We start from the raw sequence: 27,612 nt of genomic DNA, 5'->3' as shown, positions 1-27,612 counted from the left end.
AATTTTAATAACTTCTCTGTGCTGTTCATGATTTATCTAATTGAATTCATTTCATTTAGTCACTGTCATATTTTGTGTTTTATTGTTTACCTTCACCATTTAGATTTGACTCTTCTCCTGTTGCTTTTTAGTGTATTTGTTGCAGAGATCACAACAATAATGGAAGTTCATGCTGCCAAGTGAAGTTTTATTAAAAACTGATCGGTCATACGAATAAATACTTACAATAAAATGTTATTATTTATTCAATAACCATGTCACAGCAGAATTAAAGCCATTAAGTCTTTGACAACAGCTTTTTAAAAGGAAGAACCAGCAAGAGTCAGGATTCCCCTTAAAAAAAAAAAAATCAAGAATCATGCAATTAATTGTCTTTTACACCTCAACACTGAATATCAGTGATGAAAACTCATTATTGCCTAATGAGGACTGTAAATAATGCAACACAAACTGAACCACAACCATGTATCGTGCTGGATTTAAGACACTTCTGTTGACTGTTCATCAGTAAACCTGTAAGAACACATTTTAAAGCCACCAGAGGCAGAGTGTGGGGGCAGATTCTTCAGCAGCTTCCAGTCTGGAGGTCAGCGGTTCCAGCGCAGGTCACAGACCAGAGCGATGTGGTCGGAGGGGTGGGCCACGCTGGGCAGAGCCTCGTAGGTGGTGACCTCCTGGTGGCTGGGCAGAGGAATCACCTGCTCCACCTGCACAGACACAGCAGCATGTCAGCCTCAGTCCAGCTGCAATAATCCCTGTTAAAAACATCACTCATTTCTACCAGGACTTTAAATGGCTGACGGGTTAGTACATGTAAACATCATCAGGGGCCTTATTATAATCAGTAATTATAATAAAAAGGATTTAAATGTAACCAAAATAAATAAAAATACCGACAACTCTCAATTTTCCAGCTGTTTCGCTTTTTACTAAAGCCAAATGGATGTCAATAATGCAGGACACTTTAAAAAAAAAAAAAGTACGGAGCCCCTCTGATGACATGGTAAAAAAATATATAAATTGTGGCCACGAAATAGGTATAGCGTGTGCACGAAATACTATTAATAATACTAAGAAAAAACATTAAAAACACTCCAATAAGTATCAAGTACCACCGCATACACTGTCAAATAAATAATTGCGCCACCTCCGATGTAAAATACACTATTTCCACTTATAAATTAAGGCGGAATGCAGTTTATTGTGACTGCCCCTAAAACAAACGTACTTGCATTTTTCATGCAACTTTAACAACTTTTAACTAAACTGCTGAGAAAAACTAAGCAGCAACATATGTCAGTAGAAAAAAGCAGAAAAACAGGTAGCCTATCTGCTGATGTGTCACCCAATACACAAACTTTAGGCTTTAGGCAGATAGGCTACCCGTTGCAACAAAATATCAAACACAGGCCTAAATAAATAACTGCCTAAACGCTGGATAAAAAGATATGGACTAGAACAGCTAAGAAAAGACACTCATTTTAGGAACATCACGTAGGTACAGCCCATACACATATTATTGCAGGTTGTAGAGAGGGTGCGCTCAATTTGCTTACCCAGCTGTCCAGGAATTATATTAATAGCATTAGTTAGTATTTCGTGTGCACATTGTACCCATTTCGTGGGAACGAAGTAGCATTTCCTGCGCAAGTTATAGCTATGTCGTGGCCACAATTTATTTTTTTACCATTTCATCAGAGGGGCTCCGTAAAAAAGAGCTCATTTTCAAACACTAACTGTAATTTGCAAAGACATTTTATAAACATTACTTGGTGATATTTACACCTCGACCAGCAGAAAAATGAGACAAATAATGACCTTCAACTGTCCAGCATCACTGATGCCCTCTGAATACTTTCAGGGAGCTTGAATATAGAAACTGATGTTCGTACACAGTTCTGTAATGATGTTTTACTATTGCAGCTCTGTGGTCAATGGAGAAGCAAACTTAGGACGTTCACCAGTTAAACCAGCACGAAAACTAATCCTAAACCAGTACCTGGTTCATGCTGGTGGAGAGCAGCTAAAGAACAGTGTTGGATGACTTTGTTGTCATGAGTCAGCATCAGTACCTGCATGCTGTCCGGCTGTATGAAGATGTAGTCCAGGCAGCCGTGGAATCCTCCCACATAGTTGGTGTAGGCCGGCTGACCGCAGGCGCTCAGCAGAGGAGGGAAGGTAGAGAGCAGCTCCATGCTGCAGGCCTCCTCCGGCCCTGAGCTGCTCCAGTCTGCATGATGCTGAGGAACCACAGCCTCACTGAGCAGCTGGAACACACCTGAGACCAGAGCAACACACAGGACTCACACAGCTGCATTTTCTAACAAGATTCATCATGTTAACTCTGTTTCTGTTTGACAAACATGCAAACCTGCTCTGACCAGACTCAGCACTTGACATCTGTATAATATGTTTCTCAGGAAATACATTAATGTTGTCAGCAGTCGTTTCAGTGAGGTTGTCTGAGGTCACTGCTAGAAACTGTGCACAGGATAAACTCCTCATCTGCTGATAGAAACTGCATTTTACCGATGTCCCTAAACGCCTCTGATGAAGGCAGACGCAGTTCAGTCAGGTGTGTGATCAGAAATTTATTGGAAAGGAGTGAAATAAGGCATTTTGTCACTAAATGCTTGCATTTGATGATTGAATGTTGTTGTTCATTTATAACTGTGTGCAGTGATTGCCCATGAAGCACCGAGGAACTGAGGTCCAACCGCCGTCCCTGCAGCAAACCAAAGATAACACACACCAGCTGTGTGACTGATGACAGTATGCCTGTAGAAAAGCTACACTGTTTCTCGCCTTTGCCAGTCACTCGTTCAGACTGTGTCTGTTCAGGTTGATTCTTTCCACAAGTCAAACTTTGCTCTGACTTAAGACAACTCTGAGTGTTCATTTGGAGAAGTCAGGACTCCACTGAAGAATTCTCCTGACTCATTTTAATGCCCATGTGGATAAAATGTGTGATTTTATGTCCATGGGCTGTTTTATATCTGCAGCAGCTGATCATGTTCATACAGTTGTGGAATCCAAACCCCTGATCACTGATAATACTCCTTTAGTTTTGCAGCTCCAGCTCTCTGTCAGCCATCATGACTGAACGTAGCACGCTGCTTTTTCTTCACAAATGGTCATCATTTTCCAGCCTGCATCTGCACTCTGATCATCAGGAGTGTCTGAGTCTCTACCAGCTGCCTTCTCTCTCCTCATTTTGTTTTTTAGAATATCAGCACCGCATCAGTTCATTGTTGCAACATGGGAGCAGCAAAACACACAAAACACATCAGGCAGGGGAGCCAGTGAAGGAGGAAAAGTATTAATTCAACCACAGCAGCTTCCCGTCTGGCCGGAGGGTCACCAGATCAGCCTGATGATCATCACACCACATGAAATGTAACTGCTACACTCATTTAATTAAAGGTTGCATATCATCCCCTTCCTAAAATTCATTTTCTGACTAAAGTTACTGTTTTGCCTAAATCATCTCCTTATGATGCTAGCCACCTCTGGTACAATCACCTACCTCCTCAGCTGAATAGATCATGCGGTTCTACCCCTGTAGTGTAACGGCCTAGGTCAAGGTTCAGTGTGGTGTGGGTCAGTTTTTGTGTTTTCTGAAAAACCTGAAAACATGACTTTGGCCAGTATTTTAACATTTAGGTCACAGTCTGGAGCCCTGAGAGGCGTTTTTTTATGTGTTTAATGTCAGTTCAATAAGCTTCAGCTGAAGTTACCTGAGTTTGGGGTGGAGTTAAAGTCGCCACAGAAGAGCAGCGGGGCTTCAGGTGCCACCTCGCTGATCACACGCCTCAGGTGCTGCAGAGTCACGCCCATCTGGGCCAAGCGAACGTTCCCCCCTTCAAAGGAAGTAATTCAGTTTTTTAGAAGTTCCTTCTTGTACAGATCACCACCTTCATGGCTGATATCGGTACCTCCGCTGTGTAGTTTTACCTTTGGGGTGCCAGTACAGGTGAGTGTTGGCCACGCACACCTTCCTGCCTGCTTCACTGACATCTTCAAGCACACTGACCTTTGGAGAGACAAACGATTCACATGGTGGGTTAAAGATGGATCAAAAACTTTGCTCATTACTGAACAAACTGCTGATTATTGGTCTGATTTTAACATGCTGGCTCCTTTTCATCCCCATTTAAACCACCGGAGAGTAGACGTTGCATGTCTGATGAAATCTTTTCCCACCCAGCAAACACACTTTCATTCGCATATTTGCAGACAAACAAAAGTTCTGTGATACTTAGAATAAACAAGAAACATTTAATGTGGCTTAAAAAAAACATCATAAGATATAACATCCTTTTCATGTGACTTAAATTCTCAGATATATTACAAAAGACATGACCACAACATTTTTAGTGGTATCTATGACCTTCATCTTGTGTTCCAATAAACGTCAGCTGGTATGAAAATCTAGTTACAGCGACTAAAAACTGCGTTGAAATAAAAAAATATGTTGACAACAAACTGTGTGTGATTAGATATTATCTAGACAGTAATGTAAACGGCCTGCATCTTCTTCCAGTTTACTCTCAGACAGGTGAGCAGCAGTACCTGCAGCGAGGTGGACCTCTGCAGGATCCTGTCCTTCAGGACGCTTTTAGCAGAAAGCTTCTCCAGCAGATCAGAGTGGACGGGGTCAGAGGTCAGCGCCTCACTCAGCATGATGTCATGACGACTCAGCAGCCGAAACTTTGACCTAAAACACAGCAAGACGTCGTTCAGCAAGTAAGATTTATAGTAATATAGTCACCTAAACAGCACGATGAACAGATGAGGTTCTTCTAGCTTTCCTGAGAAACGTTTGCAGTGCAGGAGGGAGTACTATGCTGCTATAAACGGGCTCTGTTATCTTGTTTAGGAAGGTGCTATGTGCCAAAGTAGCATCCACTGAGTGCAGAACCCAACGTTCCCAGCAGAACGTTGCTCAGAGCAGAGTCTTTCAAAAAGTAATAACTAGAATTACAGATTATGGCTGGTGTTGGACCTCACCTGCGGTAGAAAGTGGCCAGCCCTTCATGCTGCTTCTCTTTAATCCTAAAAACACCGTCCAGACCGAAGGCATCCAGAGCCGGAACCAGGCTGTCCAGGAACACACCTGAAGAGTCCAGAAGACATGAAGACGGTCAGAAGACAAACTCATACGTCCAGACGACGCCTCTGCAGATGAGCACAGTAGCTCCTCCTCTGATGACTAGTTTTATTTAGTAGAAACTGTTTTCAGTCACACTGCACCGTGGATCAGCGGTTAGCACCGTTGCTTTGAAGCTAGAAAACCCCTTCCTGGGATCTTTCTGCATGGAGTCTCCATGTTCTCCTGGACATGTGTGGTTTTTCTCCAGGTTCTCCAGCTTCCTCCCACAGTCCACAAACATGCTGAGGTTAATTGGTGATTCTAAATTATCTGTATTGTCTGTGAATGTGATTGTTTGTCTCTATGTGTAGCCCTGTCCCCTGCCTTCATCCTCAGTCAGCTGGATAGACTCCAGCCACCATGACCCTGATGAGGATTAAACGGTGTATAGATGATGGATGTTTTCTGTCAGGAGAGCTGTAATTATTCTCTAATGTCAGCTGCTATTGTCATGTTTAATGCTGTCTAGGGACAAATATAAATTTAAAAACATCAGAAACAGATGAAATGTTTGCTGTCAGAACTCATCTTCCAGGACACACACATGAACTCATTTTCAAACAAAATATTAAGTGCAAAAACATCTTTGGGAAACTGGGGAAATGTTTGATTTTGCTGCTTCCATTAACTTTTTCTAATGTGATACTTCTAAATGTGTTATGAAAATATACCTGTGTGGCAGTGTCTGTTATGAGCAACAGAACTAATCGACTCCTCAGTAACACCTGAACTACAGCTGCTGTGTAACTAGCTGTCAAAAAGACTGAAGGCAGCAGCAGACAACAGGGTTCTCACCAGGATTTTTATTGCATGCGCAATAGACGGGAACGGGTCAATCGACAGGAAAGTACGGCTGAGGTGGGGAGACATAAATGAACCTAGATAGGCACCCAGTCAATAAAACAAAAGCACATGGCGTTATCTCTCAAAATAACAGCGCAGCGGCCCTAATCACAGTGTTAACCCTTCCTGTTCGGCCCCCGACCGTGGTCAGGAAGCCCGGGGTTAACCCCCTTTACTTCATCAGCAGCCGTAGAGGCAAAAACACAGGAGCCCAGCCGCATCGAAGAACACTGCAGCCTTTATTGTCTATCAACAGTGGCTGAACCACACAGTACCACCAACCCAGTAACTACACACCTTCTCTCCTCTACCAAACCAACTGAACCGACTGCCGTCTCTCTCGCTCGCGCTGCATTCTAGGTCACTTGGACATCTCGCTCTCCCCCTCTCTCCTACACACACATGCTGCTCTCTCTCCCTCTCTCATGACGGAGCCACACACTCTCATAACAACAGCGTAATCTTTGAAATGCGCTGACGAGAACCCTGATCTGTCAAAATAACAGCGTAGCGGCCCTAATCACAGCGTAATCTTTTAAACTGACAGCGTAACAGGCTGTTACGACAGCGTAATGGCCCGTTAGCCAGCGTAACGGGCCGTTATGACAGCGTAATGGCCCGTTAGCCAGCGTAACCGGCCGTTATGACAGCGTAACCGGCCGTTATGACAGCGTAACCGGCCGTTATGACAGCGTAACCGGCCGTTATGACAGCGTAACGGGCCGTTACGCTGAAATGCGCTGGCGGGAACCCTGGACAATCATATGAGGGAGAAAAATAATAATCACTCTGAAGAACAAGAGGAACGTTTGGCACCTGTGTGGTTGATTCAATTTCTCTCAGCAGGCTGTTCTGTCATAGGTTACCTCTGTCGACCTCCTGCAGACAGATGATGTCGGCGTTGTACCCGGCCAGCTCCTTCTTGATAAGGTTCTGCCTGTAGTCCAGCTGCAGGGCGTAGGGGGCACAGTAGGGATACAGCACCGTCTTAGACAGGTCTGTCTGGGCGTAGACGTCGGCCAGGATGTTGTACGACACCACTCTGACGGACGGCCACTCTGCTCCTCTCACGGTGTAAGCGTGACGGTTGTCAAACGTGCACACGCCTGGTCCAGCCTCCACAGCTCCTACAGAGACCAGCTCCTTAGCCGGGCCGCTGCGAGTTCCATCTTTGGGCGTGCAGATCAGTTTGAATTTGCAGCCGATATCCTGATTGGACGGAACGTGGACGCGCTCACGTCCGACCTGTGTCCAGCCACCATCCTGACCAGCTTCAGAACTACGACAAGAACAGGAAGGAGGTGAACAAAGAAAGATTCAAGTGCTGAAACTCCTGAAGCAAACTGATAATATCGTCAAAGTGGAGTATTTTTTACCCTCTGATGACTTAGAGAAAGATTTTATTTTTATTTTGCTTTTGTGTTTTCCAGTTTTTTAATTTTCTTTGTGACCCATCCTACAACACACTACTGCATTACCCTGATTATCCTCTTTGCCAGCTGGCACTGAGACTTACTGATCAGGAAACAGTCAACATTTATCAGCCTCAGATCAGCACCACATATTACTGCAGTGATAAAACTTACTAGAAGAGACCTATAAGGAACATTCAAAGAACCATCTAAAGCTCAAAAGTTAAACAGGAAAATGACAGAAAAGAAGAAGAGGAAGGAAGAGAAGCAGAGAAGAAAGTTAAGAGGAGAAGAAAATACAGGAGGAGAAAGAGCAGAAAAAGATTTTTAAAAAAGGACAAGAAAAATAGCTGCATGAATATCAGGTTAACAAAATGAATGCCAGCAAAGTATATTGAATTGATCTGAGTAAACAATGCATTAACAGGTGTTTGTGGTGCACCGTTTATAAACTATTATGACTGAAAATTGTTTAAGAACCAGTGACCCAAATCAAAATCACACTTTCTTGATGATTCCTATAATTGTACTGCTAGAACTGGTTCAAAGTTTAAACCTTTTCCCATAAATGACAACAGACTCCAAACTACTTCTGAGTGTTCTGTATGTTCTGCTCCTGTGTCTGAGAGCTGTTTTCCAGGGTCACTGTCTCCTTATTCTGAAGTGAGGGGCAGAGCTGATTATTAGTAACCTCAGGTTGCATTTCCCTGCACACACTTTGTATCACACAAGCTGCCAACACCACCTCTGTTCCGTGTAATCACCTCGAGTCTCTGATGTTTTCTTTCAACCACGTGAACTCGCAGTCCTGGAGGTTCCCAAACTCCACCTCCAGTTTGGGGCAGACGGGGAAACCGGCAAGCAGGGACACCGGCAGCTCAGCGGTGGTGAAAGTGGGAGCGTTCCTCTGCACCGAGTACCGGACGTCTCCCACCTGCAGCACGGATCCGTCCCGCCACGCCTCCGAGTTCAGCGCCGTGTCGGGCACCTCGTCCCCGCCGTAGAAGAGTTTCACCACGGCGGGCTCCGCGGCTTCTCCCGGCTGCTGCTCCCGGTTCTTCTTCGACTTCTTCGCTTTTCCTTGACTCTTGGCGATGCTGTTGGAGATCCGGGCCAGCACCTTACCCACCGCCTCGCCCTGGTCCCGCAGCATATGCTTGTGGCTGCCATTGAGGCAGAAGGAGATGGTGAGCTTGGGCTCCCCGGGAAGGCACCTCACCACGGCCGCCTCCATCCTGCCGAGGAGGCGGCAGGCTCCGGTCAGAGTCCTCGGTGAGGACGAGAGCAGGAGGCGGGGGAACAGCGAGAGAGAGGCGGGGAGGTGGTTGAACATGAAGCTCCCGGTGACAGGAGGAAGACAGCGGGGCTGAACGGGATCACCGGAACCGGTAACAGTCAGTCAGCAGCCAGCAGGTACGTAGCGCTGGTCACGCGTGACCCGGCGGGACTGTTAGGCGGTTCCGGTTAGCTAAATGCTAATAAGCCAAATGCTAATCGGAACAGAAACCCGTTAAAATGGAGAGTTGGAGTCAGCCTTCAGCGGTACCGATATACACTAAACAACACTCAGGGTTCGGTGATAAAACGTAGTTCAATACGTTTTTAATATTTAGAAAACATAGGTTACTTTTCTGTCGGTACGAAGCGAAGTCCAGCTGAGCGTCTTCTTCTACTTCTTAAATACTCAGGAGGCTGACTTCTACAGGTACCAGAGCGCCCCCATCGGAAATATCTAGAATTACACCAGACCTCAAAGTGTTCAAATAACATGAAGGTTGTTGCAGCAGCTTCTTGACTCGCGAGACTCGCGTACGGGTCCGTATCTGTCTGGCAAATGGAAAGTGCCGTACCCGTAGCCTGTGGGCTACGGATACGGACCCGTATCCGTAGACACTACCTAACATGAATTGGGTTCATGGGATCTATCTTGCATACGTTTTTATTAAAAATAAAAATAAATATTTAATGTTTTTATTTTCATTATAATATTGTCTTTGCATATTCCATATTTATTCATTATGAAAACAATCATTTATTAATAAAAATGACTGGATATCACAAAAAATGTCAACTCAATAACCGTCTGAATTTAATAACAACCACCTTCTAATTAGGTAAATAATAATAAAATGAGCTGATTCAGAAATAATTTGGATTGTGTTTTTTTTTATTCAGTTGAGATAATCATTACAGATATTTCTTTTTTGGCAATATATCAAATTTTATATGGAAAATAACAAATTGTATCTGTGTTCGAAAAATCCCTTTGAACTAAGCTACCAGTTACGTAAACACCTCTACAGGAAGTGTGTTAATTTCAGATCACATGATCTGCTGAACGTGATGCCATTTCATCCTGAAGAAAAGACTCCAAGGCTTTCTGACTTATTTAATATAAAGTAGTCAACAGGTTTACTACAATATCTTTATAAATAACTTTCAGTTTCAATTTTACTCAGTAGTCCATATAATATTTTAGAAGAATCTCTCTCTAAATATGCCCTGTGGTGTTTGGTTATAGGTTGATTTTAGACCTGAAAACAGCAGAAATGTCAACTATGTTACAAAAAGTCCCGCAATTACACACTGACCCATTTATCTTTGTAGAAAGAGTCACTTTATGACATGCATTACTTTTACAGGGCTTTGAAAAAGTGAGAATGCTTTCAAAGTTAATGTCATGAATGCTTTTGAGTTTCATGCCACATGAAATATTGTGCTTTTGACTCCTCTGCAGAAAACCTGTGTAACACAGTTAAACATCCAAGTTTTAAATATTTTAATGGCTTTTCCTTGATGGAGTGATGAAATGTACACTTTTTAGGTCATGAGTAAAATAATTTTTTAGTTCCTTTTGATTTTTCTGAATACCTTTTTACACCACTTTAAATAAATACAAGGCTTTAGCCTCCAGTACATTCATTTTTCAGCATTAGCAGTTAAAAGTGTGCCTTAAGTCTTCAGTACAGTTTAGTACTCTGTAAATAGGATTCATGCTAGAAATGTTTCATGTTCAGTGTTTGTAATAGTAGATGCTGTAACAAAGTAATTTTCATCACATGTTACTTTTAGATTATTCAACCAAATTTAAATTCTATTTTCTGTGTGTTTTTCAAATTGTGCGGTCTACTGCCAGAGAGGCTAACAGCTAGCATCACAAGCAACAAATGAACAATGAATGAATGCAATATGTGCTGCAACAATGCAGCAAAGTGATGGGAAAATTTTCACACTGGTACAAAACGAATCATTTTAGCCCGATGGAGGTCTAGCGCTGAAACGTTGCATTAATAAATTTATCATTGTCTGTTTTGTACCTGGTTTTACATGCACACCCCTCTCAAATGCACCTGCCTCAGGTAATAAAGAAGGGTTTAAAATTACCACGCTGCAAACATAAAGGGATCCAGAACACAACAGAAGCTATTTTTATTTTTATTTATTTTGTTATAAAGATAAAACCAGAATTTCAACAATGGGTAAATTACAAAACACTAGAAATATCTGTTAAAAAAACGAAATCCTGAGCTGGAAGTACATCACTCTGGAGGTTTGGTGCCATTATCAGATCAGTTGTGTCTCTTTAAAGTCTCTAATCATCTCACTGGTTACGCTACATGACATTTTTCTCAATGGTGTTTTCAGCACAGCAGTGTTCGAGTTGTTCGGGAGTTTGTGGGTAGTAGATGTCAGCCTTGTGTTCGTCCTCATGCTCAATGTGTTTCAGATGGATGACCATGTGCAGGGCATAGGCCAGGACCAGCAGCAGGATGAGGGAGGTGATGAGGCCCATCAGGATAGCCGGTGTCAGGAAGGTGATGCAGTCACTCGCCGGGGAAAACTTACCGGATGAGACACTGAAGGCCTGGATCTGAGGAACACACAGACACATGGTGAAAATAACTAAGAAGACATCTTCATTCATCCTCACACAGCTATTTGTTGAAGGGGATCCTCTATGGAAATTAAAATCTATGATAAGAATACTCTGGCTTTTTGAAGGCGAGATGGTGATATTTCTGAGATGTTGATATTAAATAAATAATCATTTTTCATGTACCATTAGTCAGAGTTAAACGTATGGATTCATTCATGAACTCATTATATTAAGGTCCACTGATGTCACTTCTGTTGTTGATCTCTGCTCAAATAACTAATAAACAGATCGAACTACATAGAATCAAAGTGAAAGAAAATCAGTAAATGGTAATTTCAGAAATCAGACAAAATCTGCGCAGATTCAAGGTTGTAAAAAAAATCACAATGATCAACAACTGCCTGCTGTGTGAGCCACAAATAAAAAGCCTGTTTAATTCAATGTCTTCACCAATGCAGCATCCAATCCAAAAACTAATACTATACATCATCTATCTATACACCGCTTCATCCTCATCAGGGTCATGGGGGGTGGAGTCTGTCCCAGCTGACTGAGGGTGAAGGCAGGAGACACCTGGACAGGTAACAGTCTATCACAGGGCTACACATAGAGACATAGAGAAATATTTTTTAAACTGGGACAACAGGTTGACAGATTTTATGTGTATATAAAGTTTTACAGCACAGAGAGATATGTAGGATCAGTTTGTGCATTTGTGGACATAAATTAGGCACAAATCATCACACACACTGTACTGGTTTTGATTTGTAGATTATATAATGAGCAATTGTCACCATTATTGAGTCTGATATCTCCATATAGATTTCTCAATGAAAGTCAGTTCCACAGATCTACAATGAATGATAAATACATCCTAGGATGCACCGGGACACATCTTCAGTGATTTTCCTGAGATCATTGGGCATTTCTGCGTCCAACATCATACATCCTCCCTCAGGCGACCCAGCCAAGGTTGATAAGACCCTGGCTTGTGTCCTGGTAGCATCGGTCCACAGATCACTCCTCTTGATCCAAAGCCGTCTGGAGGCTCTCTCCACTGTCTCCATGGTGGACTTGATGGCCTTCCTCTTTGCTGCCCCCATGATTCCCAGCAAGGTGTAGAGCCTGCACAGTGAGCGCCCAGCAAAACCCCTACACCCCACTTCTATTGGCTCACAGAGTGTCCTCCAACCTTGTCTCTGGCATTCGTCAACCAGCTTCTGGTACTTTGCCCTCTTCCGTTCATTCGCCTCCTCCATTCGATCCTCCCATGGAACGGTTAGTTCTATAAGAAGGAACTGCTTTGTAGAGACTGACGAAAGTACTATGTCAGGCCGCAATGGAGTTGCTGCGATGTGATCTGGAAATTTGAGCTGCTTCTCCAAGTCCACATGCACATCCCAGTCCACTGCTGAGGCGAGAAGGCCAGCTACTGGTTTGGGCCGTGGCCGTGGCTGCTCTCTAGCTCTAATGAAGGCGATCTTCCTCCTGTCATACTGCTGCCCTGCGCACTTACTAGCAGCCACAGCGTTAGCAATGGTCTCTGCTACTGTTCTCAGCACCTGGTCATGTCTCCACCGGTAGCGACCCTCTCCCAGGGCTATTGTGCAGCTGCTTAATGTTGTGTTTCTAAGTGTGTATAGTGCGTACATAAACAAGGGAGGCAGGTATCCAGTTTAGCAGGAGAAAAAGAGCGCTTTGCTGAGCAGAGCTTGTAATAAGTAGAGCAAAACAGGTAGGTGGAGCTGGTACGTCACAATACAGTGTGCTTGACCATGTGACACCATTATCCAATTAGGTGACTACAGTTATGGCAAAATAAAATATATTCTTGTCAGAATATTACACTTAAGATGTGCTCTAGAGAGCCCTTCCTGGAGCACAGGGCGCAGGCTGGAGAGTCACTCATGCCCCAGAGGTGAAGGTTTGATGGACTGGGCAGGACATCATAAACAGCCCGCACCATGAACCTGATGCGTTGTGGTTCTGCCTTCCAGAGCTCCGACCAGGAAACCTTCTTCTCCAGTACACCTTCCCACCTTGTACTTGCTCCCTGTTGCTGCATGCCCACCAACCTGCTGGTCCGTTCCTCCTCGACCCCTGCTCGCACCTCCTTCAAGACAAGCTGGTGTTTGTCTTTACCTTTAGCCTTCTCATAGAGCGGTTGGGGAAATGTTCCTAACCCTGCACGGCCCATTGTCAGCGTGCCCACCAGAGCCCTGTGTCTTAGTCAAGACTCAGCTATCTTGTGCGAGAGACCCTGAACTCCTCATCAAGGCTGCTGAATGGCAGCTGGAGTTTGCTGGTCTTCCCATACAGTGCAGCACTGCACAGGCTGCGTGGAAAGCCCATCCATCTACGGAGATAGCTGCTGATCTTCCTCTCCATAGTCTCTACCATGGACAAGGGCACCTTGTACACCAACAGAGGCCATAGTACTCGGGGCAAGATGCCGTGCTGGTAAATCCATGCCTTAAACCTGCCAGGTAAGCCAGACTTGTCCACAGCCGATAGCCATGTCTCCAGCTCCTTTGTGGTGGTTCGAATTGCTGCAGCATCCCTGAGACTACAGTCAAAGACCTTTCCCAGGCTCTTCACTGGTTTCTTGGTGATCGAAGGGATTGCTGTGCGATCCACGAAGAAGCGGGACTTGTCCACCACCTTTCCTCTCTTCAGCACCATGGCTCGGGACTTAGCAGGTTTAAAGCTCAGTCGTGCCCAGGAGATTAGCTTCTCCAGACCCTGGAGTATCCATCTCCCCCCAGGCACTGATGTTGTGGTGACCGTCAGGTCGTCCATGAACGCTCTGATGGGGGGGCTGCCGAATGCCAGACTTGGACAAAGGACCTCTGCATTCCTTCTCAGCCGCTTTGACTACCATGTTCATGGCAAGAGCAAAAAGGCTAACTGAGATGGTACACCCCGTTATAATGCCCTTTTCAAGCCGATGCCAGTCCGATGTTACACTCCCAGAAGTTACTCTCAACCTGAAATTCCCGTAGTAATTCAGGATGAGGTCCTTGATCTTACAGGGTACATGGTGGCGAACGAGGGTAGTCTCCACGAGCTTGTGGGGTATGGATCCATAGGCATTGGCGAGATCAAGCCACAGCACCACAAGGTCTCCCTTGCCCTCTCGTACCTCCCTGATCAACTGGGTGACAACTCCAGTGTGCTCTAGGCAACCAGTCACTCCAGGAATTCTGCCTTTCTGGACTGAAGTGTCGATGTAACTGTTCTTGAGCAGGAAATCTGTCAACCTTCTAGATAAGATGCTGAAGAAGATCTTCCCCTCTATGCTGAGTAGCCAGATGGTTCTGAACTGCTCCAGCATGGTGGAATTCTCCTCCTTCGGTATCCAGATGCCCTCCGCCTGCCTCCACTGGTCTGCTACCACTCCCCTACACCAAACCACACGCAGGATCTTCCAGAGAATTCTCAGGAGCCCAGGGCAGTGTTTGTGCACCTTGTACGGTACACCACTTGGTTTTGGGGCAGATCCTGCTCTGGCTGCAGTAACTACCTCCTGGACTACCTCTCTGGGGCGGCATGGCTCAGTGGGTAGAGTGGCCGTCTCTGGGGCGGCATGGCTCAGTGGGTAGAGTGGCCGTCTTGCAACCGAAGGGTTGCCGGTTTGATCCTCGCCCCGTCGTGTTCGAGGTGTCCCTGAGCAAGACACCTAACCCCGAATTGCTCCTGATGGGGTCGTGGTTAGCGCCTTGCATGGCAGCTTCCGCCATCAGTGTGTGAATGTGTGTGTGAATGGGTGAATGTGATGTATCATGTAAAGCGCTTTGGGTACCTTGCAGGTATAGTAAAGCGCTATATAAATACAGACCATTTACCATTTACCATTTCCTTCCAGGTGGGCTCAGTGGTCGTGAAATCGACAATAGGAAGTGGTATGTCCACCAAGGCACTGTGAGGCCCTAGGTCGTGCTCTCTATCAGAGTCGCTCAAGTTGTTCTCCAGGAACTGGTCTATCTCTTCATTGGAGCAAGCTAACTGCCCGCTGCGCTTCTGCCCTAACAGCCGTTTGGTAAATCCAAATGGATCGGCAATGAATGCAGTTCACTTCCTGGCTCTCTCTCTCCTTCGTCTCCTGTGCCATTCAGCTCTGCGCAGGGTCATAAGTTTCTTCCGGATGATGTTACGTAGCTCCGTCAATGGTAGCTTCTCCTCCTCAGTTGCTACCTTGTGCTGCTTTGCCAGGGCCCGAAGCTCTTGCCGCAGCTGGTGGATCATCTCTGCCCTTTGGTTCCTGGTGAAGTTGGGGCTGGTGGACTTGCACTCTTTTACACCAAATCTCTCTGCACCAAGTGTGACAAGAGAGATTTTGAGACTGTGTCTACAAATAGAGAAGGCAAAATAAAAAAATAAAATAAGAAACAAAAATAAAATCAGAGCATTCCGGACAGCCCTCTAAACTGTCCCAGACCAACATTTTCCAGCTCCTCCTGGAGGATCCTGAGGTGTTCCCAGACCAGATGAGATATGTGACCCTCCCAGAGAGTTCTAGGTCCACCCCAGGGTCTCCTCCTTTTTAAATAAGCCTGGAACACCCTTCAAGAGAATCACCCATGAGTCATCCTAATTAGATGCTGAACCACCTCAAGAAGATCAACAAGAAGACCATCTGGATGGCCAGTATTAGGAGGAAGATGAGACCCAGGTGGACAAAGTTGGTAGGCAGCAGAGAGAGGAGGTAGAAGAGGAAGAATAGGAGCTCTATAACAAAGAGAACATAGAACAGGATGAAGTAAAACACCAGAAGGACCAAGAAAGGAGGGAGACCACAGAAATGGCATGATGAGGAAGAGAATCATGAAGAGGAGGTAGAGGAGGACACAGCTGATTGAGACAAGGGAACCAATCAGAGGACAGAAGTGTAGGACAGGCATGAACATTGACCTGTTGCAGAGCTCCCTGTAGAGCCAGTCTGGTCTTTCTTTCTCTTGATTCCCAAAGGAATAAAACCAGTCATCCATTCATAATTCTAGTTAGGAAATTCGGGATATCATACTTGCTAAACACTGTGGGGTTGGAGCGGATCAGCTTAAACTGTGGAAAAAGACACGACTAGTAGGCCGCCAAGGGGATATATTCTGTATATGAGTCCTTACAATTAGAAGGAGCATCGACTCTACCGTGAGCTCCCTTCAGATGTCTCCTCATGTCTCTAAAGACTAATTCTAACTAATTTCAGCTGCTTGTATCTGCAATCTCATTCTTTCAGTCACTGTACATAGAGCTCATAAGAGTTCAAGTGAAAGTTGTAATTCAGGAGCTTTGCCCTTCCACTCAGCGTTCTGTTTACCATGACAATCCAGTGCAACTCCCACACTAATGCTGCAACAATTCATCAGTCCATCTCTTACTCCGGTTTACTGTCTCTCCTGAGCAAATATATTTTCCTGTGCACCAGACAGTGAGTCAGCTTGGTAAATAGGCAGATACCTGGAAGTCTGTGAAGGTGATGGCCCAGCGGCGGGCGTGGTTGCTGCTGGGCAGTAGCAGGGCGCTGTACCGCTGCAGGCTGCTGACATGGAGGCAGCGGTAGGAGGCCGAGGCCGGAGCATAAACATCGCTGGCATTGAACACAGCCTCCTCAGAGGTGTTGTAGAGCAACGAGACGCTGTCAACAGAGAACCACCACTGTCCTGAAGACTCGTAAAAAGTGTTGGAGAGCTGCAGTCTGATGTGAGAAGGATGAGAGAAGAACGTTTACCCCATTAGTGGTGAATGTCTAAGAACAGCATTTATAAAACCATTTTGTTTCTGGGTTTGCAAAATGCTTTTCAGTAGACAGTTAGCATCACTGTAGACTTTCTGGCCTTCAAGTGTGCTGCAAGCAGTGAGACACAAATTTGACATTATTTACACAATTAAAGCTCGTGTCCGGAGTTTCCGTTTGTTTTCAATTTATGTATCATTGTTTAACAAAGCTCAAATGTGTTAGTCTAGTTCGATACTATAATATAATGTTAGTATGACGCGATATGAAAATTTATTCATGAGGTCCGCCTTCCTCTCATAGACCCCCATGTTATTCCAAAAAGTGCCAGTCGCTGCCGACCAATCAAGTTCGAGCTTCAGCTTTGTCATGCTGTCAATCAACGGTTACGCGCACAGCAAGAAAGCCCATGCAGAGGTGGGCGAGCTACGCACTACGCAACTGCGCGCACATTTGTTTTGCTTGTGGAGGAGAGAGCATCAGGGATCAGCAACTTCCAGAAAAGTTACCAATCCCACGGCTTGTCAGGCCAAGAGACTGCAGGACGTTTTTTGGCTCGGGGTGCTCGCGTCGCTCCTCGACCACGGCCTCCATAGCCCGCCTGACGGCTTCGTTTAGATGCCCGACCTCTGGAGGAAGATGTTGGGGCGTCTGGGACATACTCTTCGTCAGAGGAGTCATGCAATTCTGAACTCTAGATAGAAATAAATAATGTAACACATATACACGCGTAAATGCACTAAGTTTGATAAACAACGTCATCGAGAGGGATACACGAGTGTAATCACATATTGAAACTTTACTCTTAGCAGATTCATGTTATTTTGGTATTAGGACAAGTTAGACTCAATACAGAATTCTTTTTTTTTAACACTTTATTTATAATTTTTTCTTTACATTACAATGAAATTTACAATAAATTCCCTTCTCCCACCCACCCCTGGTTTACATAAAAGAAAAAACAAAAACAAACAACAAAAAAACAACAAAAAAACCCCCCAAAAGGTGACAAAAAGACAAACAGAATAAAAGAGAAAAAAATATATAAAGTGAATATAATAATCATGAATACCATGACCATACATTTGAGGTAAGTGGGTCTACAAGCATAATTAAGTGCATCAGGTCAACATGGAAATAAGTAAAAAAATAAAACAAACAAGTTTTCCTTCACTTGATTATATAGCATCACAGATTGCACTAATACAAAGTATTATGGCAGTTTTAAGATGGACACAGATTTTGCACATATTCAAAGAAAAGAGACCAAGTATTTCTAAAGTTTTCCAGGCAGTTGGCTCTACTATATCTAAGTTTTTCTAGCTGCAGCATACAAAGCATTTCTCTGATCCAGCCATCAAAAGAGGGTGGTTTATCTGATTTCCACTGGAGAAGGATAAGTCTACGGGCCATTAATGAGGCAAAGGCTATTGCCTTTGCTTGTGTTGCAGGGACAGTGATTTCTGGAGGAGGCACCCCAAAGATTGAGATGAATGGAGAAGGTGTTATTAATTTCTTACACGTGTGAAAGCACCTCAGAGATGTTCTTCCAAAAGCTATTCAAAGTCTGGCAATTCCAAAACATGTGACCTGTAGTAGCTCGACTCTGATGACATCTTATGCAGATTGGACTGACATTAGGATATATTTTTGCAAGCTTGTCATTTGAGTAATGTAGACGATGCAGTACCTTAAATTGGATTAGGCATTGTCTAATACAAATGGATGAAGTATGAATATTTTCTAGACAAATTTGCCAAGACTCTTCAGAGAGTTCCATATTCAGGTCTTGCTCCCATGCTGATTTTGTTTTCCTCCATGAGGGTGGACTGATGTTTTGTATCATGGTGTGTATCTTCGAAATGTTACCTTTTTTATAAGGGTTTAAGGCCAAGATTTCGTCAACAACATTTTTAATTGGAGTTATTTGGGGTCTACAGTACTTACTAACAAAACTTCTAATTTGTAGGAACCTAAAAAAATGACTTTTTGGAATATTATAATTTTTTGTAGTGTTTCGAATGGAATAAATTTACCATTTACAAAAAAGTCTTTAAAAAATACCAATCCCTTTTTATGCCACATTTTAAAAGTTGAATCGGTTTGAGATGGTGGAAAAAGATGATTGTTCACCTGGGGGGAAAACAAGCTCAACTGGTTAATCCGAAAGTGTTTCCTAAACTGGAACCAAATCTTTAAAGAGTGCTTAACTACTGGGTTAGGCATTTGGGGATGCGTCCCAACAGGAGTTGTAGAACTCAATAGTGAAATAGGAAAAGCTGCTGGGTTACTATTCAACTCCATATTTACCCAGACCGGGCCCTGATTATTTTCCCATGTGGAAATCCAGTGTGTTAACTTGTTTATATTTGCAACCCAGCAATAGTAAATAAAACTGGGTAGACCCAGACCTCCTGCTGATCTGGGCACCTCCAGGAAGCGTTTCCTCATCCGTGGCACAGATTTGTTCCAAATGAAAGCAGAAATCAAGTTATCTATTTCTTTGAACACAGATTTAGGCAAAAAATAAGGAATCATTTGAAAGAGATACAAAAAGCGTGGTAGAATTGTCATTTTAACTGTATTCACTCTTCCAGCCAATGAGATTGGTAGTAAGGACCACCGAGACAGATCTTGTTTTGTCTGTTCTAGTAGGATTTTAAAGTTAAGGCTATAAAGGTCTTTGTATTGACGAGTGATATTTACTCCTAGGTAAGTGAATTCTTTAGCTTGACTAAATGGAAAGAGACCAAAATCTGTTACTGTTGCCAGGAGATTAACAGGAAAAAGAGTACTCTTGGAAAAGTTTACTTTGTATCCAGATATTTTGCCATATAAATTGAGTATATCAGTGCGTGCTGGTAGGGATTGCAAAGGGTTTGATAAATATATTAAAAGGTCATCTGCATACAGCGATACCTTATGCGTTGCGTCGTGTCTAATCACTCCGCTGATCCTGTTATCCATTCGTAAGGCAATCGCTAAGGGTTCTATGGCCAGATCAAAAAGGAATGGTGACAGGCAGCAACCCTGTCTTGTGCCACGATGCAGTGGAAAGTAGTTAGATGTCACAGAATTAGTTTGTACTGAAGCCATTGGTGTCGAGTAAATTGTTTTAATCCAGGAAATGAAAGTAGAGCCAAATCCAAACTTCTCCAGTGTAGTAAATAGGTATTCCCACTCCACCCGGTCAAATGCCTTTTCAGCATCTAAAGAAATTACGACTTCTGGCTGTTGGGTGGAGTGGGAAGAATACAGTACATTAAGCAAACGGCGTGTATTATAAAATGACTGCCTACCTGGTATGAAACCTGTTTGGTCTGGATTTATTATTTTGGGGATTATTGTTTCGAGGCGTCTTGAGAGAACTTTTGTAAGGATTTTATAGTCGCAGCAGAGTAAACTTATTGGTCGATAAGAGCCACAGTCGCGGGGGTCCTTACATTTTTTGGGCAGAACAATTATGGTTGCTTGAGTCATGGTTTGGGGTAATTTTTGCACAGCTAGAATTTCCGCAAAAAGCTTGCTGAGAATGGGAAACAGTTTGGCTGAAAAGGTCTTGTAGAATTCTGTTGGTAGTCCATCTGGACCAGGTGTTTTGCCATTTTGCATAGAGCTTATAGCTTTTGCTATTTCTTCACTTGATATATCTGAATCCATTATAGTCAGGTCTTCCAAACTGATCTTTGGAATTTCGAGCAGTTCAAAGAAAGTCTGAATCTCAAAGGAATTGGAAGAAGCCTGTGAGGTATAAAGGTTGGCGTAGAATTGTTTGAATTGTTAATTTATAATTTTGGGATGGGTGGATATTAGTCCTTCAGGTGTACGGATTTCGGTTATCATACGACTAGCAGAAGCTTGCCTGAGTTGGTGGGACAATAATCTGCCAGCCTTATCACCATATTCATAATAAGTCTGTTTTGTTTTCAGTAATAGCCGTTCTGTGTGTTTAGTGGAAAGGTCATCAAATTCGGCTTGTAACAACAGTCTCTCTTTATATAGACTTGGGTTTGGAGAAATAGCATAATCATTGTCCAGCAATTGTATTTTCTGTGATAATTCAGTCAGACGGCAGCTATGTTCTCTTTTTTTCTGAGATGCATATGAAATTATTTGTCCCCTAAGGAAGGCTTTAAGGGTTTCCCAGATGGTGGTGTACGACATGCCTGGTGTACTGTTGGTATCAAGGAAAAAGCCAATTTGATTTGAAATGAAATTTTGAAATGACTTGCAAGATAGTAATAGTGAGTCTAGGTGCCAAGTACGCTGGGACACAGTGTTATCTGGGAAACTGATGTCCAACTGGACAGGACAGTGATCAGAAATCACAATACTGTGATATTCACATTTAGTAACTAAAGGTAAAAATCTATTATCAGTTAGAAAGAAATCTATCCTCGAGTACGAATGGTGAACAGATGAGAAAAAAGAGTATTGTCTGGAAGTAGGATTAGCATTTCTCCAAGGATCTGATAGTTTATAAGCGTCCATTAATGATAAAACTGTGGTTGCGGATTTGGAAATCTTGTTAGGACTCTTAGGATTGGACCTGTCCATATTAGGTTCTAACACCAAGTTAAAATCGCCTCCTATAATTAAGTGATAGATATTGGGATCGGGAAGATTTGCAAAAATGTTGGAAAAGTACTGCGAGTCGTCCCAGTTTGGACCATAGATATTAACTAGAGCTACATCCAATCCAGATAGTTTCCCCAGAACCATAACATATCTGCCTTTGATATCAGAAACTGTCTTTACTGGTACAAATGAAACCCCTTTTCTTATTAGGATGGCTGTGCCTCTGGATCTGTCCCCGTAGTTGGAGTGGTGTATTTGGTCAATCCAGCCTTTCTTTAATTTTGAATGCTCGTTAGTTCGGAGATGGGTCTCCTGTAAAAATACTATGCCAGGCCCCAAGGTTTTTAAATGTGTGAAAACTCTACTGCGCTTAATAGGATTGTGTACGCCTTTGATATTCCAGCTAATAAAACGTATTTGGCCAGAAGATTGCATTGGTCCCATTCATTTAGTAAGTAAACTGAATATAGATTGTGTCTCTGACATTAAGAAGGAGAAAAAACACACACATGAAGGATAAATAAATAAAAAGTGATAATATCCCTCCCATCCGTGCATGACCACCACCCCCGTGGAAGGTCGCACCCCCACCTCCGTCATAAAATGAAAAAAAAAGCACTAAAGTGCACGGAGATGACTGCTAAACTGCTACTTTCCCTACTAAACACAACAAAGCAACTCATCAACAATGAAAGAGAAAATAAAGGCACATCTGAATTGGCATTAAGAGCTAACAAGATGAACTGTCTGTATTCACTTTGCCTCACACAACGCAAAAATAAGCCAAAATGTTTGATTTGGGTTAAAGTAACTGGAATAAGAACAAATGCCATCCAGACTTGCTCAACTGTATGTGCTAAAGAGTCAACAAAGGGTAAACAGGATGGCAATATAATATTTCTAAAACAGAACTATAATGTACATACTTTGCTAATCCACAGAGTATTAATAAATGGGATTTTAAAGGCTTACTCCTATTTGTATTTGTTACCTGGTCGGTGAACCAATTCCCATCAATTTAACGTCCTGTAACGTTCTGTGTTATGTACGTTTGGGCCTCCTCCGGAGTGGAGAAGGTTTTTTTCCACGTTTTGGTAGGTGATCCTGAGCCGGGCTGGGTAGAGGATTCCAAACTTCATCCCCTCTATCTCCCGAAGCTGTCGTCTGATGTCGTTGAACGCAACACGGGCTTTGGCTGTTTTTGCAGTGTAGTCTGGGAAAACTGAGATGCTCATGTCGCTCATCTTGATCCGTTGTTTCTCTCGGGCGAGGCGGAGGATGTTTGTGCAATCTTGGTAGTAATGGAGATGGGCCACAATAACGCGTGGGGGGCTTCCCCGTCCCGGCACCGGCAGAAGTGATCGGTGCGCCCTGTCCAGCAGCGGCGCTTCTTTCAAATCAAACGCTTGTTTTAACAATGCCGATACAGAGGCCAGAGAGCAGCCCCGGGACTCTGGAACTCCAACTATTCTGACGTTGTTTCTCCGTGACCTCGCCTCTAAATCGTCACATTTATTTTGCAGCGCATCTGCCACTGCAGTGAGCCATACTTCTTTCTGTAGACATGAAACATCATCCGTACAAGCAGACAGATTTTCTTCCATACCTTTCACTGTGCCACACAGCGTCGACAGTTCGGTTGCAACAGATTCTCTATATTCTTTCAGTTCATTTCTGACTGTAGCAATGTCGGTTCTGATGACTGCCATTTCCCCCTCCAACGCTCGGTTTTTAAGATGTCTGATAAGTCTTTACATAGGGAAATCAGAAGCTCTTTTCTAAAGCCCTCGGTGTCCATCTTGTGTGCGGCCGCACCTTGATCCACCTCACCCGGGTCGGGTCTCTCAGTGGAGGCCGCGGATGGAGTAGGAGTTGCGGGCCTCGTGGTTAAAAGGGTTGTTTGTTTTCCTCTGGATGATTTACCTGCCATTTTCAGTTAACCTCAGTACAAGGCAACTTGAAATTAAATCGCCATTGAGTTCCCTTAATAATTTGTGCCGAAAATAATACTTTTTATAAAGTTGCTCTGCGGTGCTCTGCAAACCGCGTCCTACTCCATTGCTTGCTCAGCAGCGCCCCCCTCAATACAGCATTCTAACGTAATTCCTTTGTTGTTTACTAAATGTACTAAATGTAGAGGAGTGGAAAACAGCAAAACAGGCAAGATACTGCAGCACTCCGGGCACTCCTCTCAGGTACAGCGCGCGTGCACAAATAAAGGGGCGAAATCAGAGGGAGGGACCAACAGTGTTTTGGGAGACGCTGCGATTCAAACTCCGGACACGAGCTTTAAAATTGATGTCCAGTTGCTCCAAAAATCACCTCTGCCTGTGTTTAATGGGGAACAAATGGCATTCATCACATTTCTTAGGCCTCAGCGGTGCAAACAGCGAGTTTTATGACACCAAGTGCAAAAATGTATTCATTCTTCTTCTACAGAAAACGATGTGTTGCACTTTCACATAAGATTTAATCTTATATACAAATTCACTGACATTATAGAGTGATTCCATCCTTCATCATCAGAGCATTCTCTGGACCAGCTCTCATCTGCTAGAATTTTTTTTTTTTTTATCATAAACTACGGATGTTTTAAATGGTGTAAAATTTTACAGATACCATTTTATAGAAGTCAACTAGTTGAACCATATATAGCTAAAGTCACAACAATACAAAACAAAATATAAACAATAAACTTAAAATATAAATTACTTGATCACAAAAATGAGAAATGTGGTTCATAAAATATCACTAGCTGACTTAGTACCATTTTTTTGTCTATGTGTATGCAAAGATGGGACCACAATGTTTTAACTCGCCCATAATTAGAGATTATTTGATCTGTTCTGCAAATTGCAGATTATGAATTAGTGGCACAATGAGAAATAACAGTAACATTTTCAGATTTTAATCTTTGAAAGTTCCTGAGATATCATTCTTCAAACATAGCCTCAAACTTCCAACATGCTGACAGTGGGTTGACAGGTAGTTTAAAGAAAATAATATCTCAGAATATATTTGATACATCAATCTAAAATTTTGCAAACATCTTTATGAATATCCATATATTATACTATAAAAGTTCAGAATCAGAGATGGATGAGCAGAAATAGTTTTAAAATGTGATGATTTGAGATGGAATGACGGTATAAAGTTACATTTCAGTAGACAACAGGTAGTTTGACTAACCTGATGGTCAGACCTCTGAGATCTTCCACATCTCCAAACCTCATGACCAACCTGCAGGGGACAGACAAACTCACTCAGATAAAGGGTCAGACGTACGCGCTGGTTCTGTTGCTTTGTGGACTTGACACAAGACATTGCAGCTGGACTGAGTTATCACCTGCTTTCCTCACACTGTTTTAGTGGTCCTGTGTTTAATCAGAGCCTCTGAAGGTCTGCAGATATCAGACAGGAGGAAGGTAAAGAGAGGTGTACATACGTGGCTTTATCCCCACTGCAGACAGACTGACTGGTGTCCACGGTTTTCTGAGGGGAAAAGGCTCGTTCTGTCAGGTCCAGCTGCTTCTGCTTGTCATAGCGGAGAGACAGTTTCCTGGCCTGGAACAAGATGCACGTCTCCCCATCAGACAAGACCTGGAGGACAGAGACAGCTGGGTTACTGCAGAACGCAAGCAGGGAACGTTCCCACAACATTCACTGGTGTGTTCAAGGTCTCTCAGGACTTTAATGTTTGAAGAACATTGTAAGGATATTAGTCATTCATATAAGGGTCCTTTAAAATGTAACTAAGACAGAACGCTTCGACGTTCCATCGATGTTTGCAGGATATGGCAAACATCCTCTTTTTTTTTAAAGCAGCTGTAGCTTTACAGGGCTGCACAGTGGTGTACTGGTTAGCACTTTCTCCTTGCAGCAAGAACATCCCCGGTTCAAATTACGGGGTGGGCCTGGGATCTTTCTGCATGGAGTTTGCATGTTCTCCCTGTGCATGTGTGGGTTTTCTCCGGGTACTCCGGCTTCCTCCCACAGTCCAAAAACATGCTGAGGTTAATTGGTTACTCTAAATTGTCCGTAGGTGTGAATGTGAGTGTGATTGTGTGTCTGTATATGTAGCCCTGTGACAGACTGGTGACCTGTCCAGGGTGTCCCCTGCCTTCGCTTGAGTCAGCTGGGATAGACTCCAGCACCCCTGCAACCCTAATGAGGATAAAGCGGTGTATAGAGAATGGATGGATGGATGGAAGTTCATATTTTGTATAAAGATACTTCATTAAATATGTGAACATTGTCAGAATGCACTTTTTTGCACTAAAACAAAGCAAGAATTTGGAGTTGTGGTTTTTATTATGTTATGGTTTTACTGGTCCGGCCCATTTTAGATCAGATTGGGCTGAATATTTGACACCCCTGATCTATATTAAGGCAGATAAACAGCAGATTAGCCCAAACCTTTATATTTAGCTCACCAATACAACTAGATACAAATGTCCAGAGATGCATTATATGAGAACACAAAATGGTTGATTGATTGATTGATTGATTGATTGATTGATTGATTGATTGATTGATTGATTGATTGATTGATTGATTTGCCTAAAAGGGGGCTGAAGGTAGCAGGAGAGATTGAGGAGATGATACAGCAGGACTAACACCAAACTGAGGTATCAATTTATCAGTTATCAGTTGCGATATAACCGTCTGTTTTTGACAAGCAGCTGAAAGTTGTAGGTGTTCCATGTGACAGTAAATGTTCATCATCCAGAGAATACGCCACCTTGAGAGGAAGAAAGGGAACAGCGGCTCCTTGCATCTGAAGTAATTTCCTCCGTGATACATCTGAAGACTAGAAGAACAGAAAGAAAAAGCATTTTTTATCACAATGAACCAAGATTTTAAATATATGTCCAATTTAACTTTCCTTTAAGTTCACAGTAGAGGCATAGAAATTTCTGGCAGTTTTGATTTACATGTGAGTATTTGTTTTTTTGGAGTAAACAAGAATTTTACGAGTTGCTATTGCTTGATTATTACCTTTTCAATTATCATCAGTTTCTCTGTTCAGTCTTCATTTCAGAGCTATGTTTTGGAAGGTTCAATCAGGCAAATAAAGCTTCGTATGTTGTTAAATTTCAACATGAAGACAACGTGGAAGCAACTTGCAACTCTGCCACACTTCACACAGAAGATTTAAAAGTGTAATTAAAACCAGCATATTGTTGCAATACAAATAAATAAATTAAGAGTCTCATAGTGTTGTGAAAGAAAACTCTGATCTGAGTGACAGTTGCTTTGGAGGCCTCTCAGGCACTAGTCATTTTGTTTGTTGTTTGTTTTTAATGCTCATTGTAACTGATTGTTTGTTATAAAGGGGCAGATTACATAAGTTTATTCTTCTTTCTGCCCTCTGTCATTCAGAAGTTTGGAAACTTTTGCTCTATGCATTGTATTGATTTTTTTCTTTTGTCAATGAATGAAATAAAACTAACTTCATATTCTGCTGTTAGAGGACTCAGCAATTGGTGAAATGGCAAAAATACCACCCATCTTCACTCCCAAGGCATTACAAAATATATGTTATTATTGTTGTTGTCATTATATCATTGCTGTTGAAGCAAAATGTTTTGTTTTGTTTTGTTTTGAAAGAATCACAAACAGTACCTGTGCCTTGATTTAAAAAAATAAAATCCCCCTTAGAGTTTACCTGCTGTTGTTCCTCCATCTTCATCCTTTCATCACTTCCCTCATCTGGGGAAAGACAACTTCAATCAATTCCCTAAAATATTCTTCACAACCATGAAGATAATGAACACGCTGAAAACCCCTTTTGACTATAACACTGGAAATGTGAAAATGTGTGTATTTTTTGTAAACCTTTGCAAATATAAAGCTGCACCTGATGGTTCAGGCAGCCCATAATTTGCTTGTTGTAGCTTGTTACAGATTTTCATCGGTTTTTCCTCTCCTGCTACGTGTTGCATGTGATGATCTTCTTCCTCCCTTCCTTCTCTACATCCTTGTATCCTTCTCTTCCTTCAGCTGTCTTTCCTAT

General features: G+C 43.0%; 2 protein-coding genes and 1 long non-coding RNA gene across 3 annotated transcripts in view; 1 reads left to right on the top strand and 2 right to left on the bottom strand.

The window, feature by feature from the left end:
- Positions 1 to 166: 166 nt before the first annotated feature.
- Positions 167 to 9,116, bottom strand: pde12 (phosphodiesterase 12). Its single transcript, XM_022213866.2, has 8 exons — positions 8,172 to 9,116; positions 6,862 to 7,274; positions 5,011 to 5,116; positions 4,573 to 4,717; positions 3,955 to 4,033; positions 3,738 to 3,860; positions 2,073 to 2,278; positions 167 to 707 (listed from the first exon to the last, which is right to left on the bottom strand). The coding sequence occupies exons 1-8, from the start codon at positions 8,738 to 8,740 to the stop codon at positions 588 to 590; spliced, it is 1,761 nt and encodes a 586-aa protein (XP_022069558.2). The 5' UTR covers positions 8,741 to 9,116; the 3' UTR covers positions 167 to 587.
- Positions 8,700 to 11,472, top strand: LOC127533954 (uncharacterized). Its single transcript, XR_007941849.1, has 2 exons — positions 8,700 to 8,820; positions 11,135 to 11,472. It is a non-coding gene; the product is annotated as an uncharacterized LOC127533954 (long non-coding RNA).
- Positions 10,834 to 27,612, bottom strand: part of atp6ap1la (ATPase H+ transporting accessory protein 1 like a) — a 31,416-nt gene continuing 14,637 nt past the window's right edge. The window contains exons 3-8 of the mRNA XM_051948085.1: positions 27,265 to 27,308; positions 26,338 to 26,406; positions 25,042 to 25,196; positions 24,786 to 24,836; positions 16,742 to 16,979; positions 10,834 to 11,278 (exon numbers count right to left, since the gene is read on the bottom strand). Of these exons, the coding sequence (XP_051804045.1) occupies positions 11,021 to 11,278; positions 16,742 to 16,979; positions 24,786 to 24,836; positions 25,042 to 25,196; positions 26,338 to 26,406; positions 27,265 to 27,308 (815 nt within the window). The 3' untranslated portion in view covers positions 10,834 to 11,020. The remainder of the gene's footprint in view (positions 11,279 to 16,741; positions 16,980 to 24,785; positions 24,837 to 25,041; positions 25,197 to 26,337; positions 26,407 to 27,264; positions 27,309 to 27,612) is intronic.

Source organism: Acanthochromis polyacanthus, chromosome 5, assembly GCF_021347895.1.
Source record: "Acanthochromis polyacanthus isolate Apoly-LR-REF ecotype Palm Island chromosome 5, KAUST_Apoly_ChrSc, whole genome shotgun sequence".
Classification (NCBI taxonomy): domain Eukaryota; kingdom Metazoa; phylum Chordata; class Actinopteri; family Pomacentridae; genus Acanthochromis; species Acanthochromis polyacanthus.
This window is presented reverse-complemented; position numbering and strand designations above follow the sequence as displayed.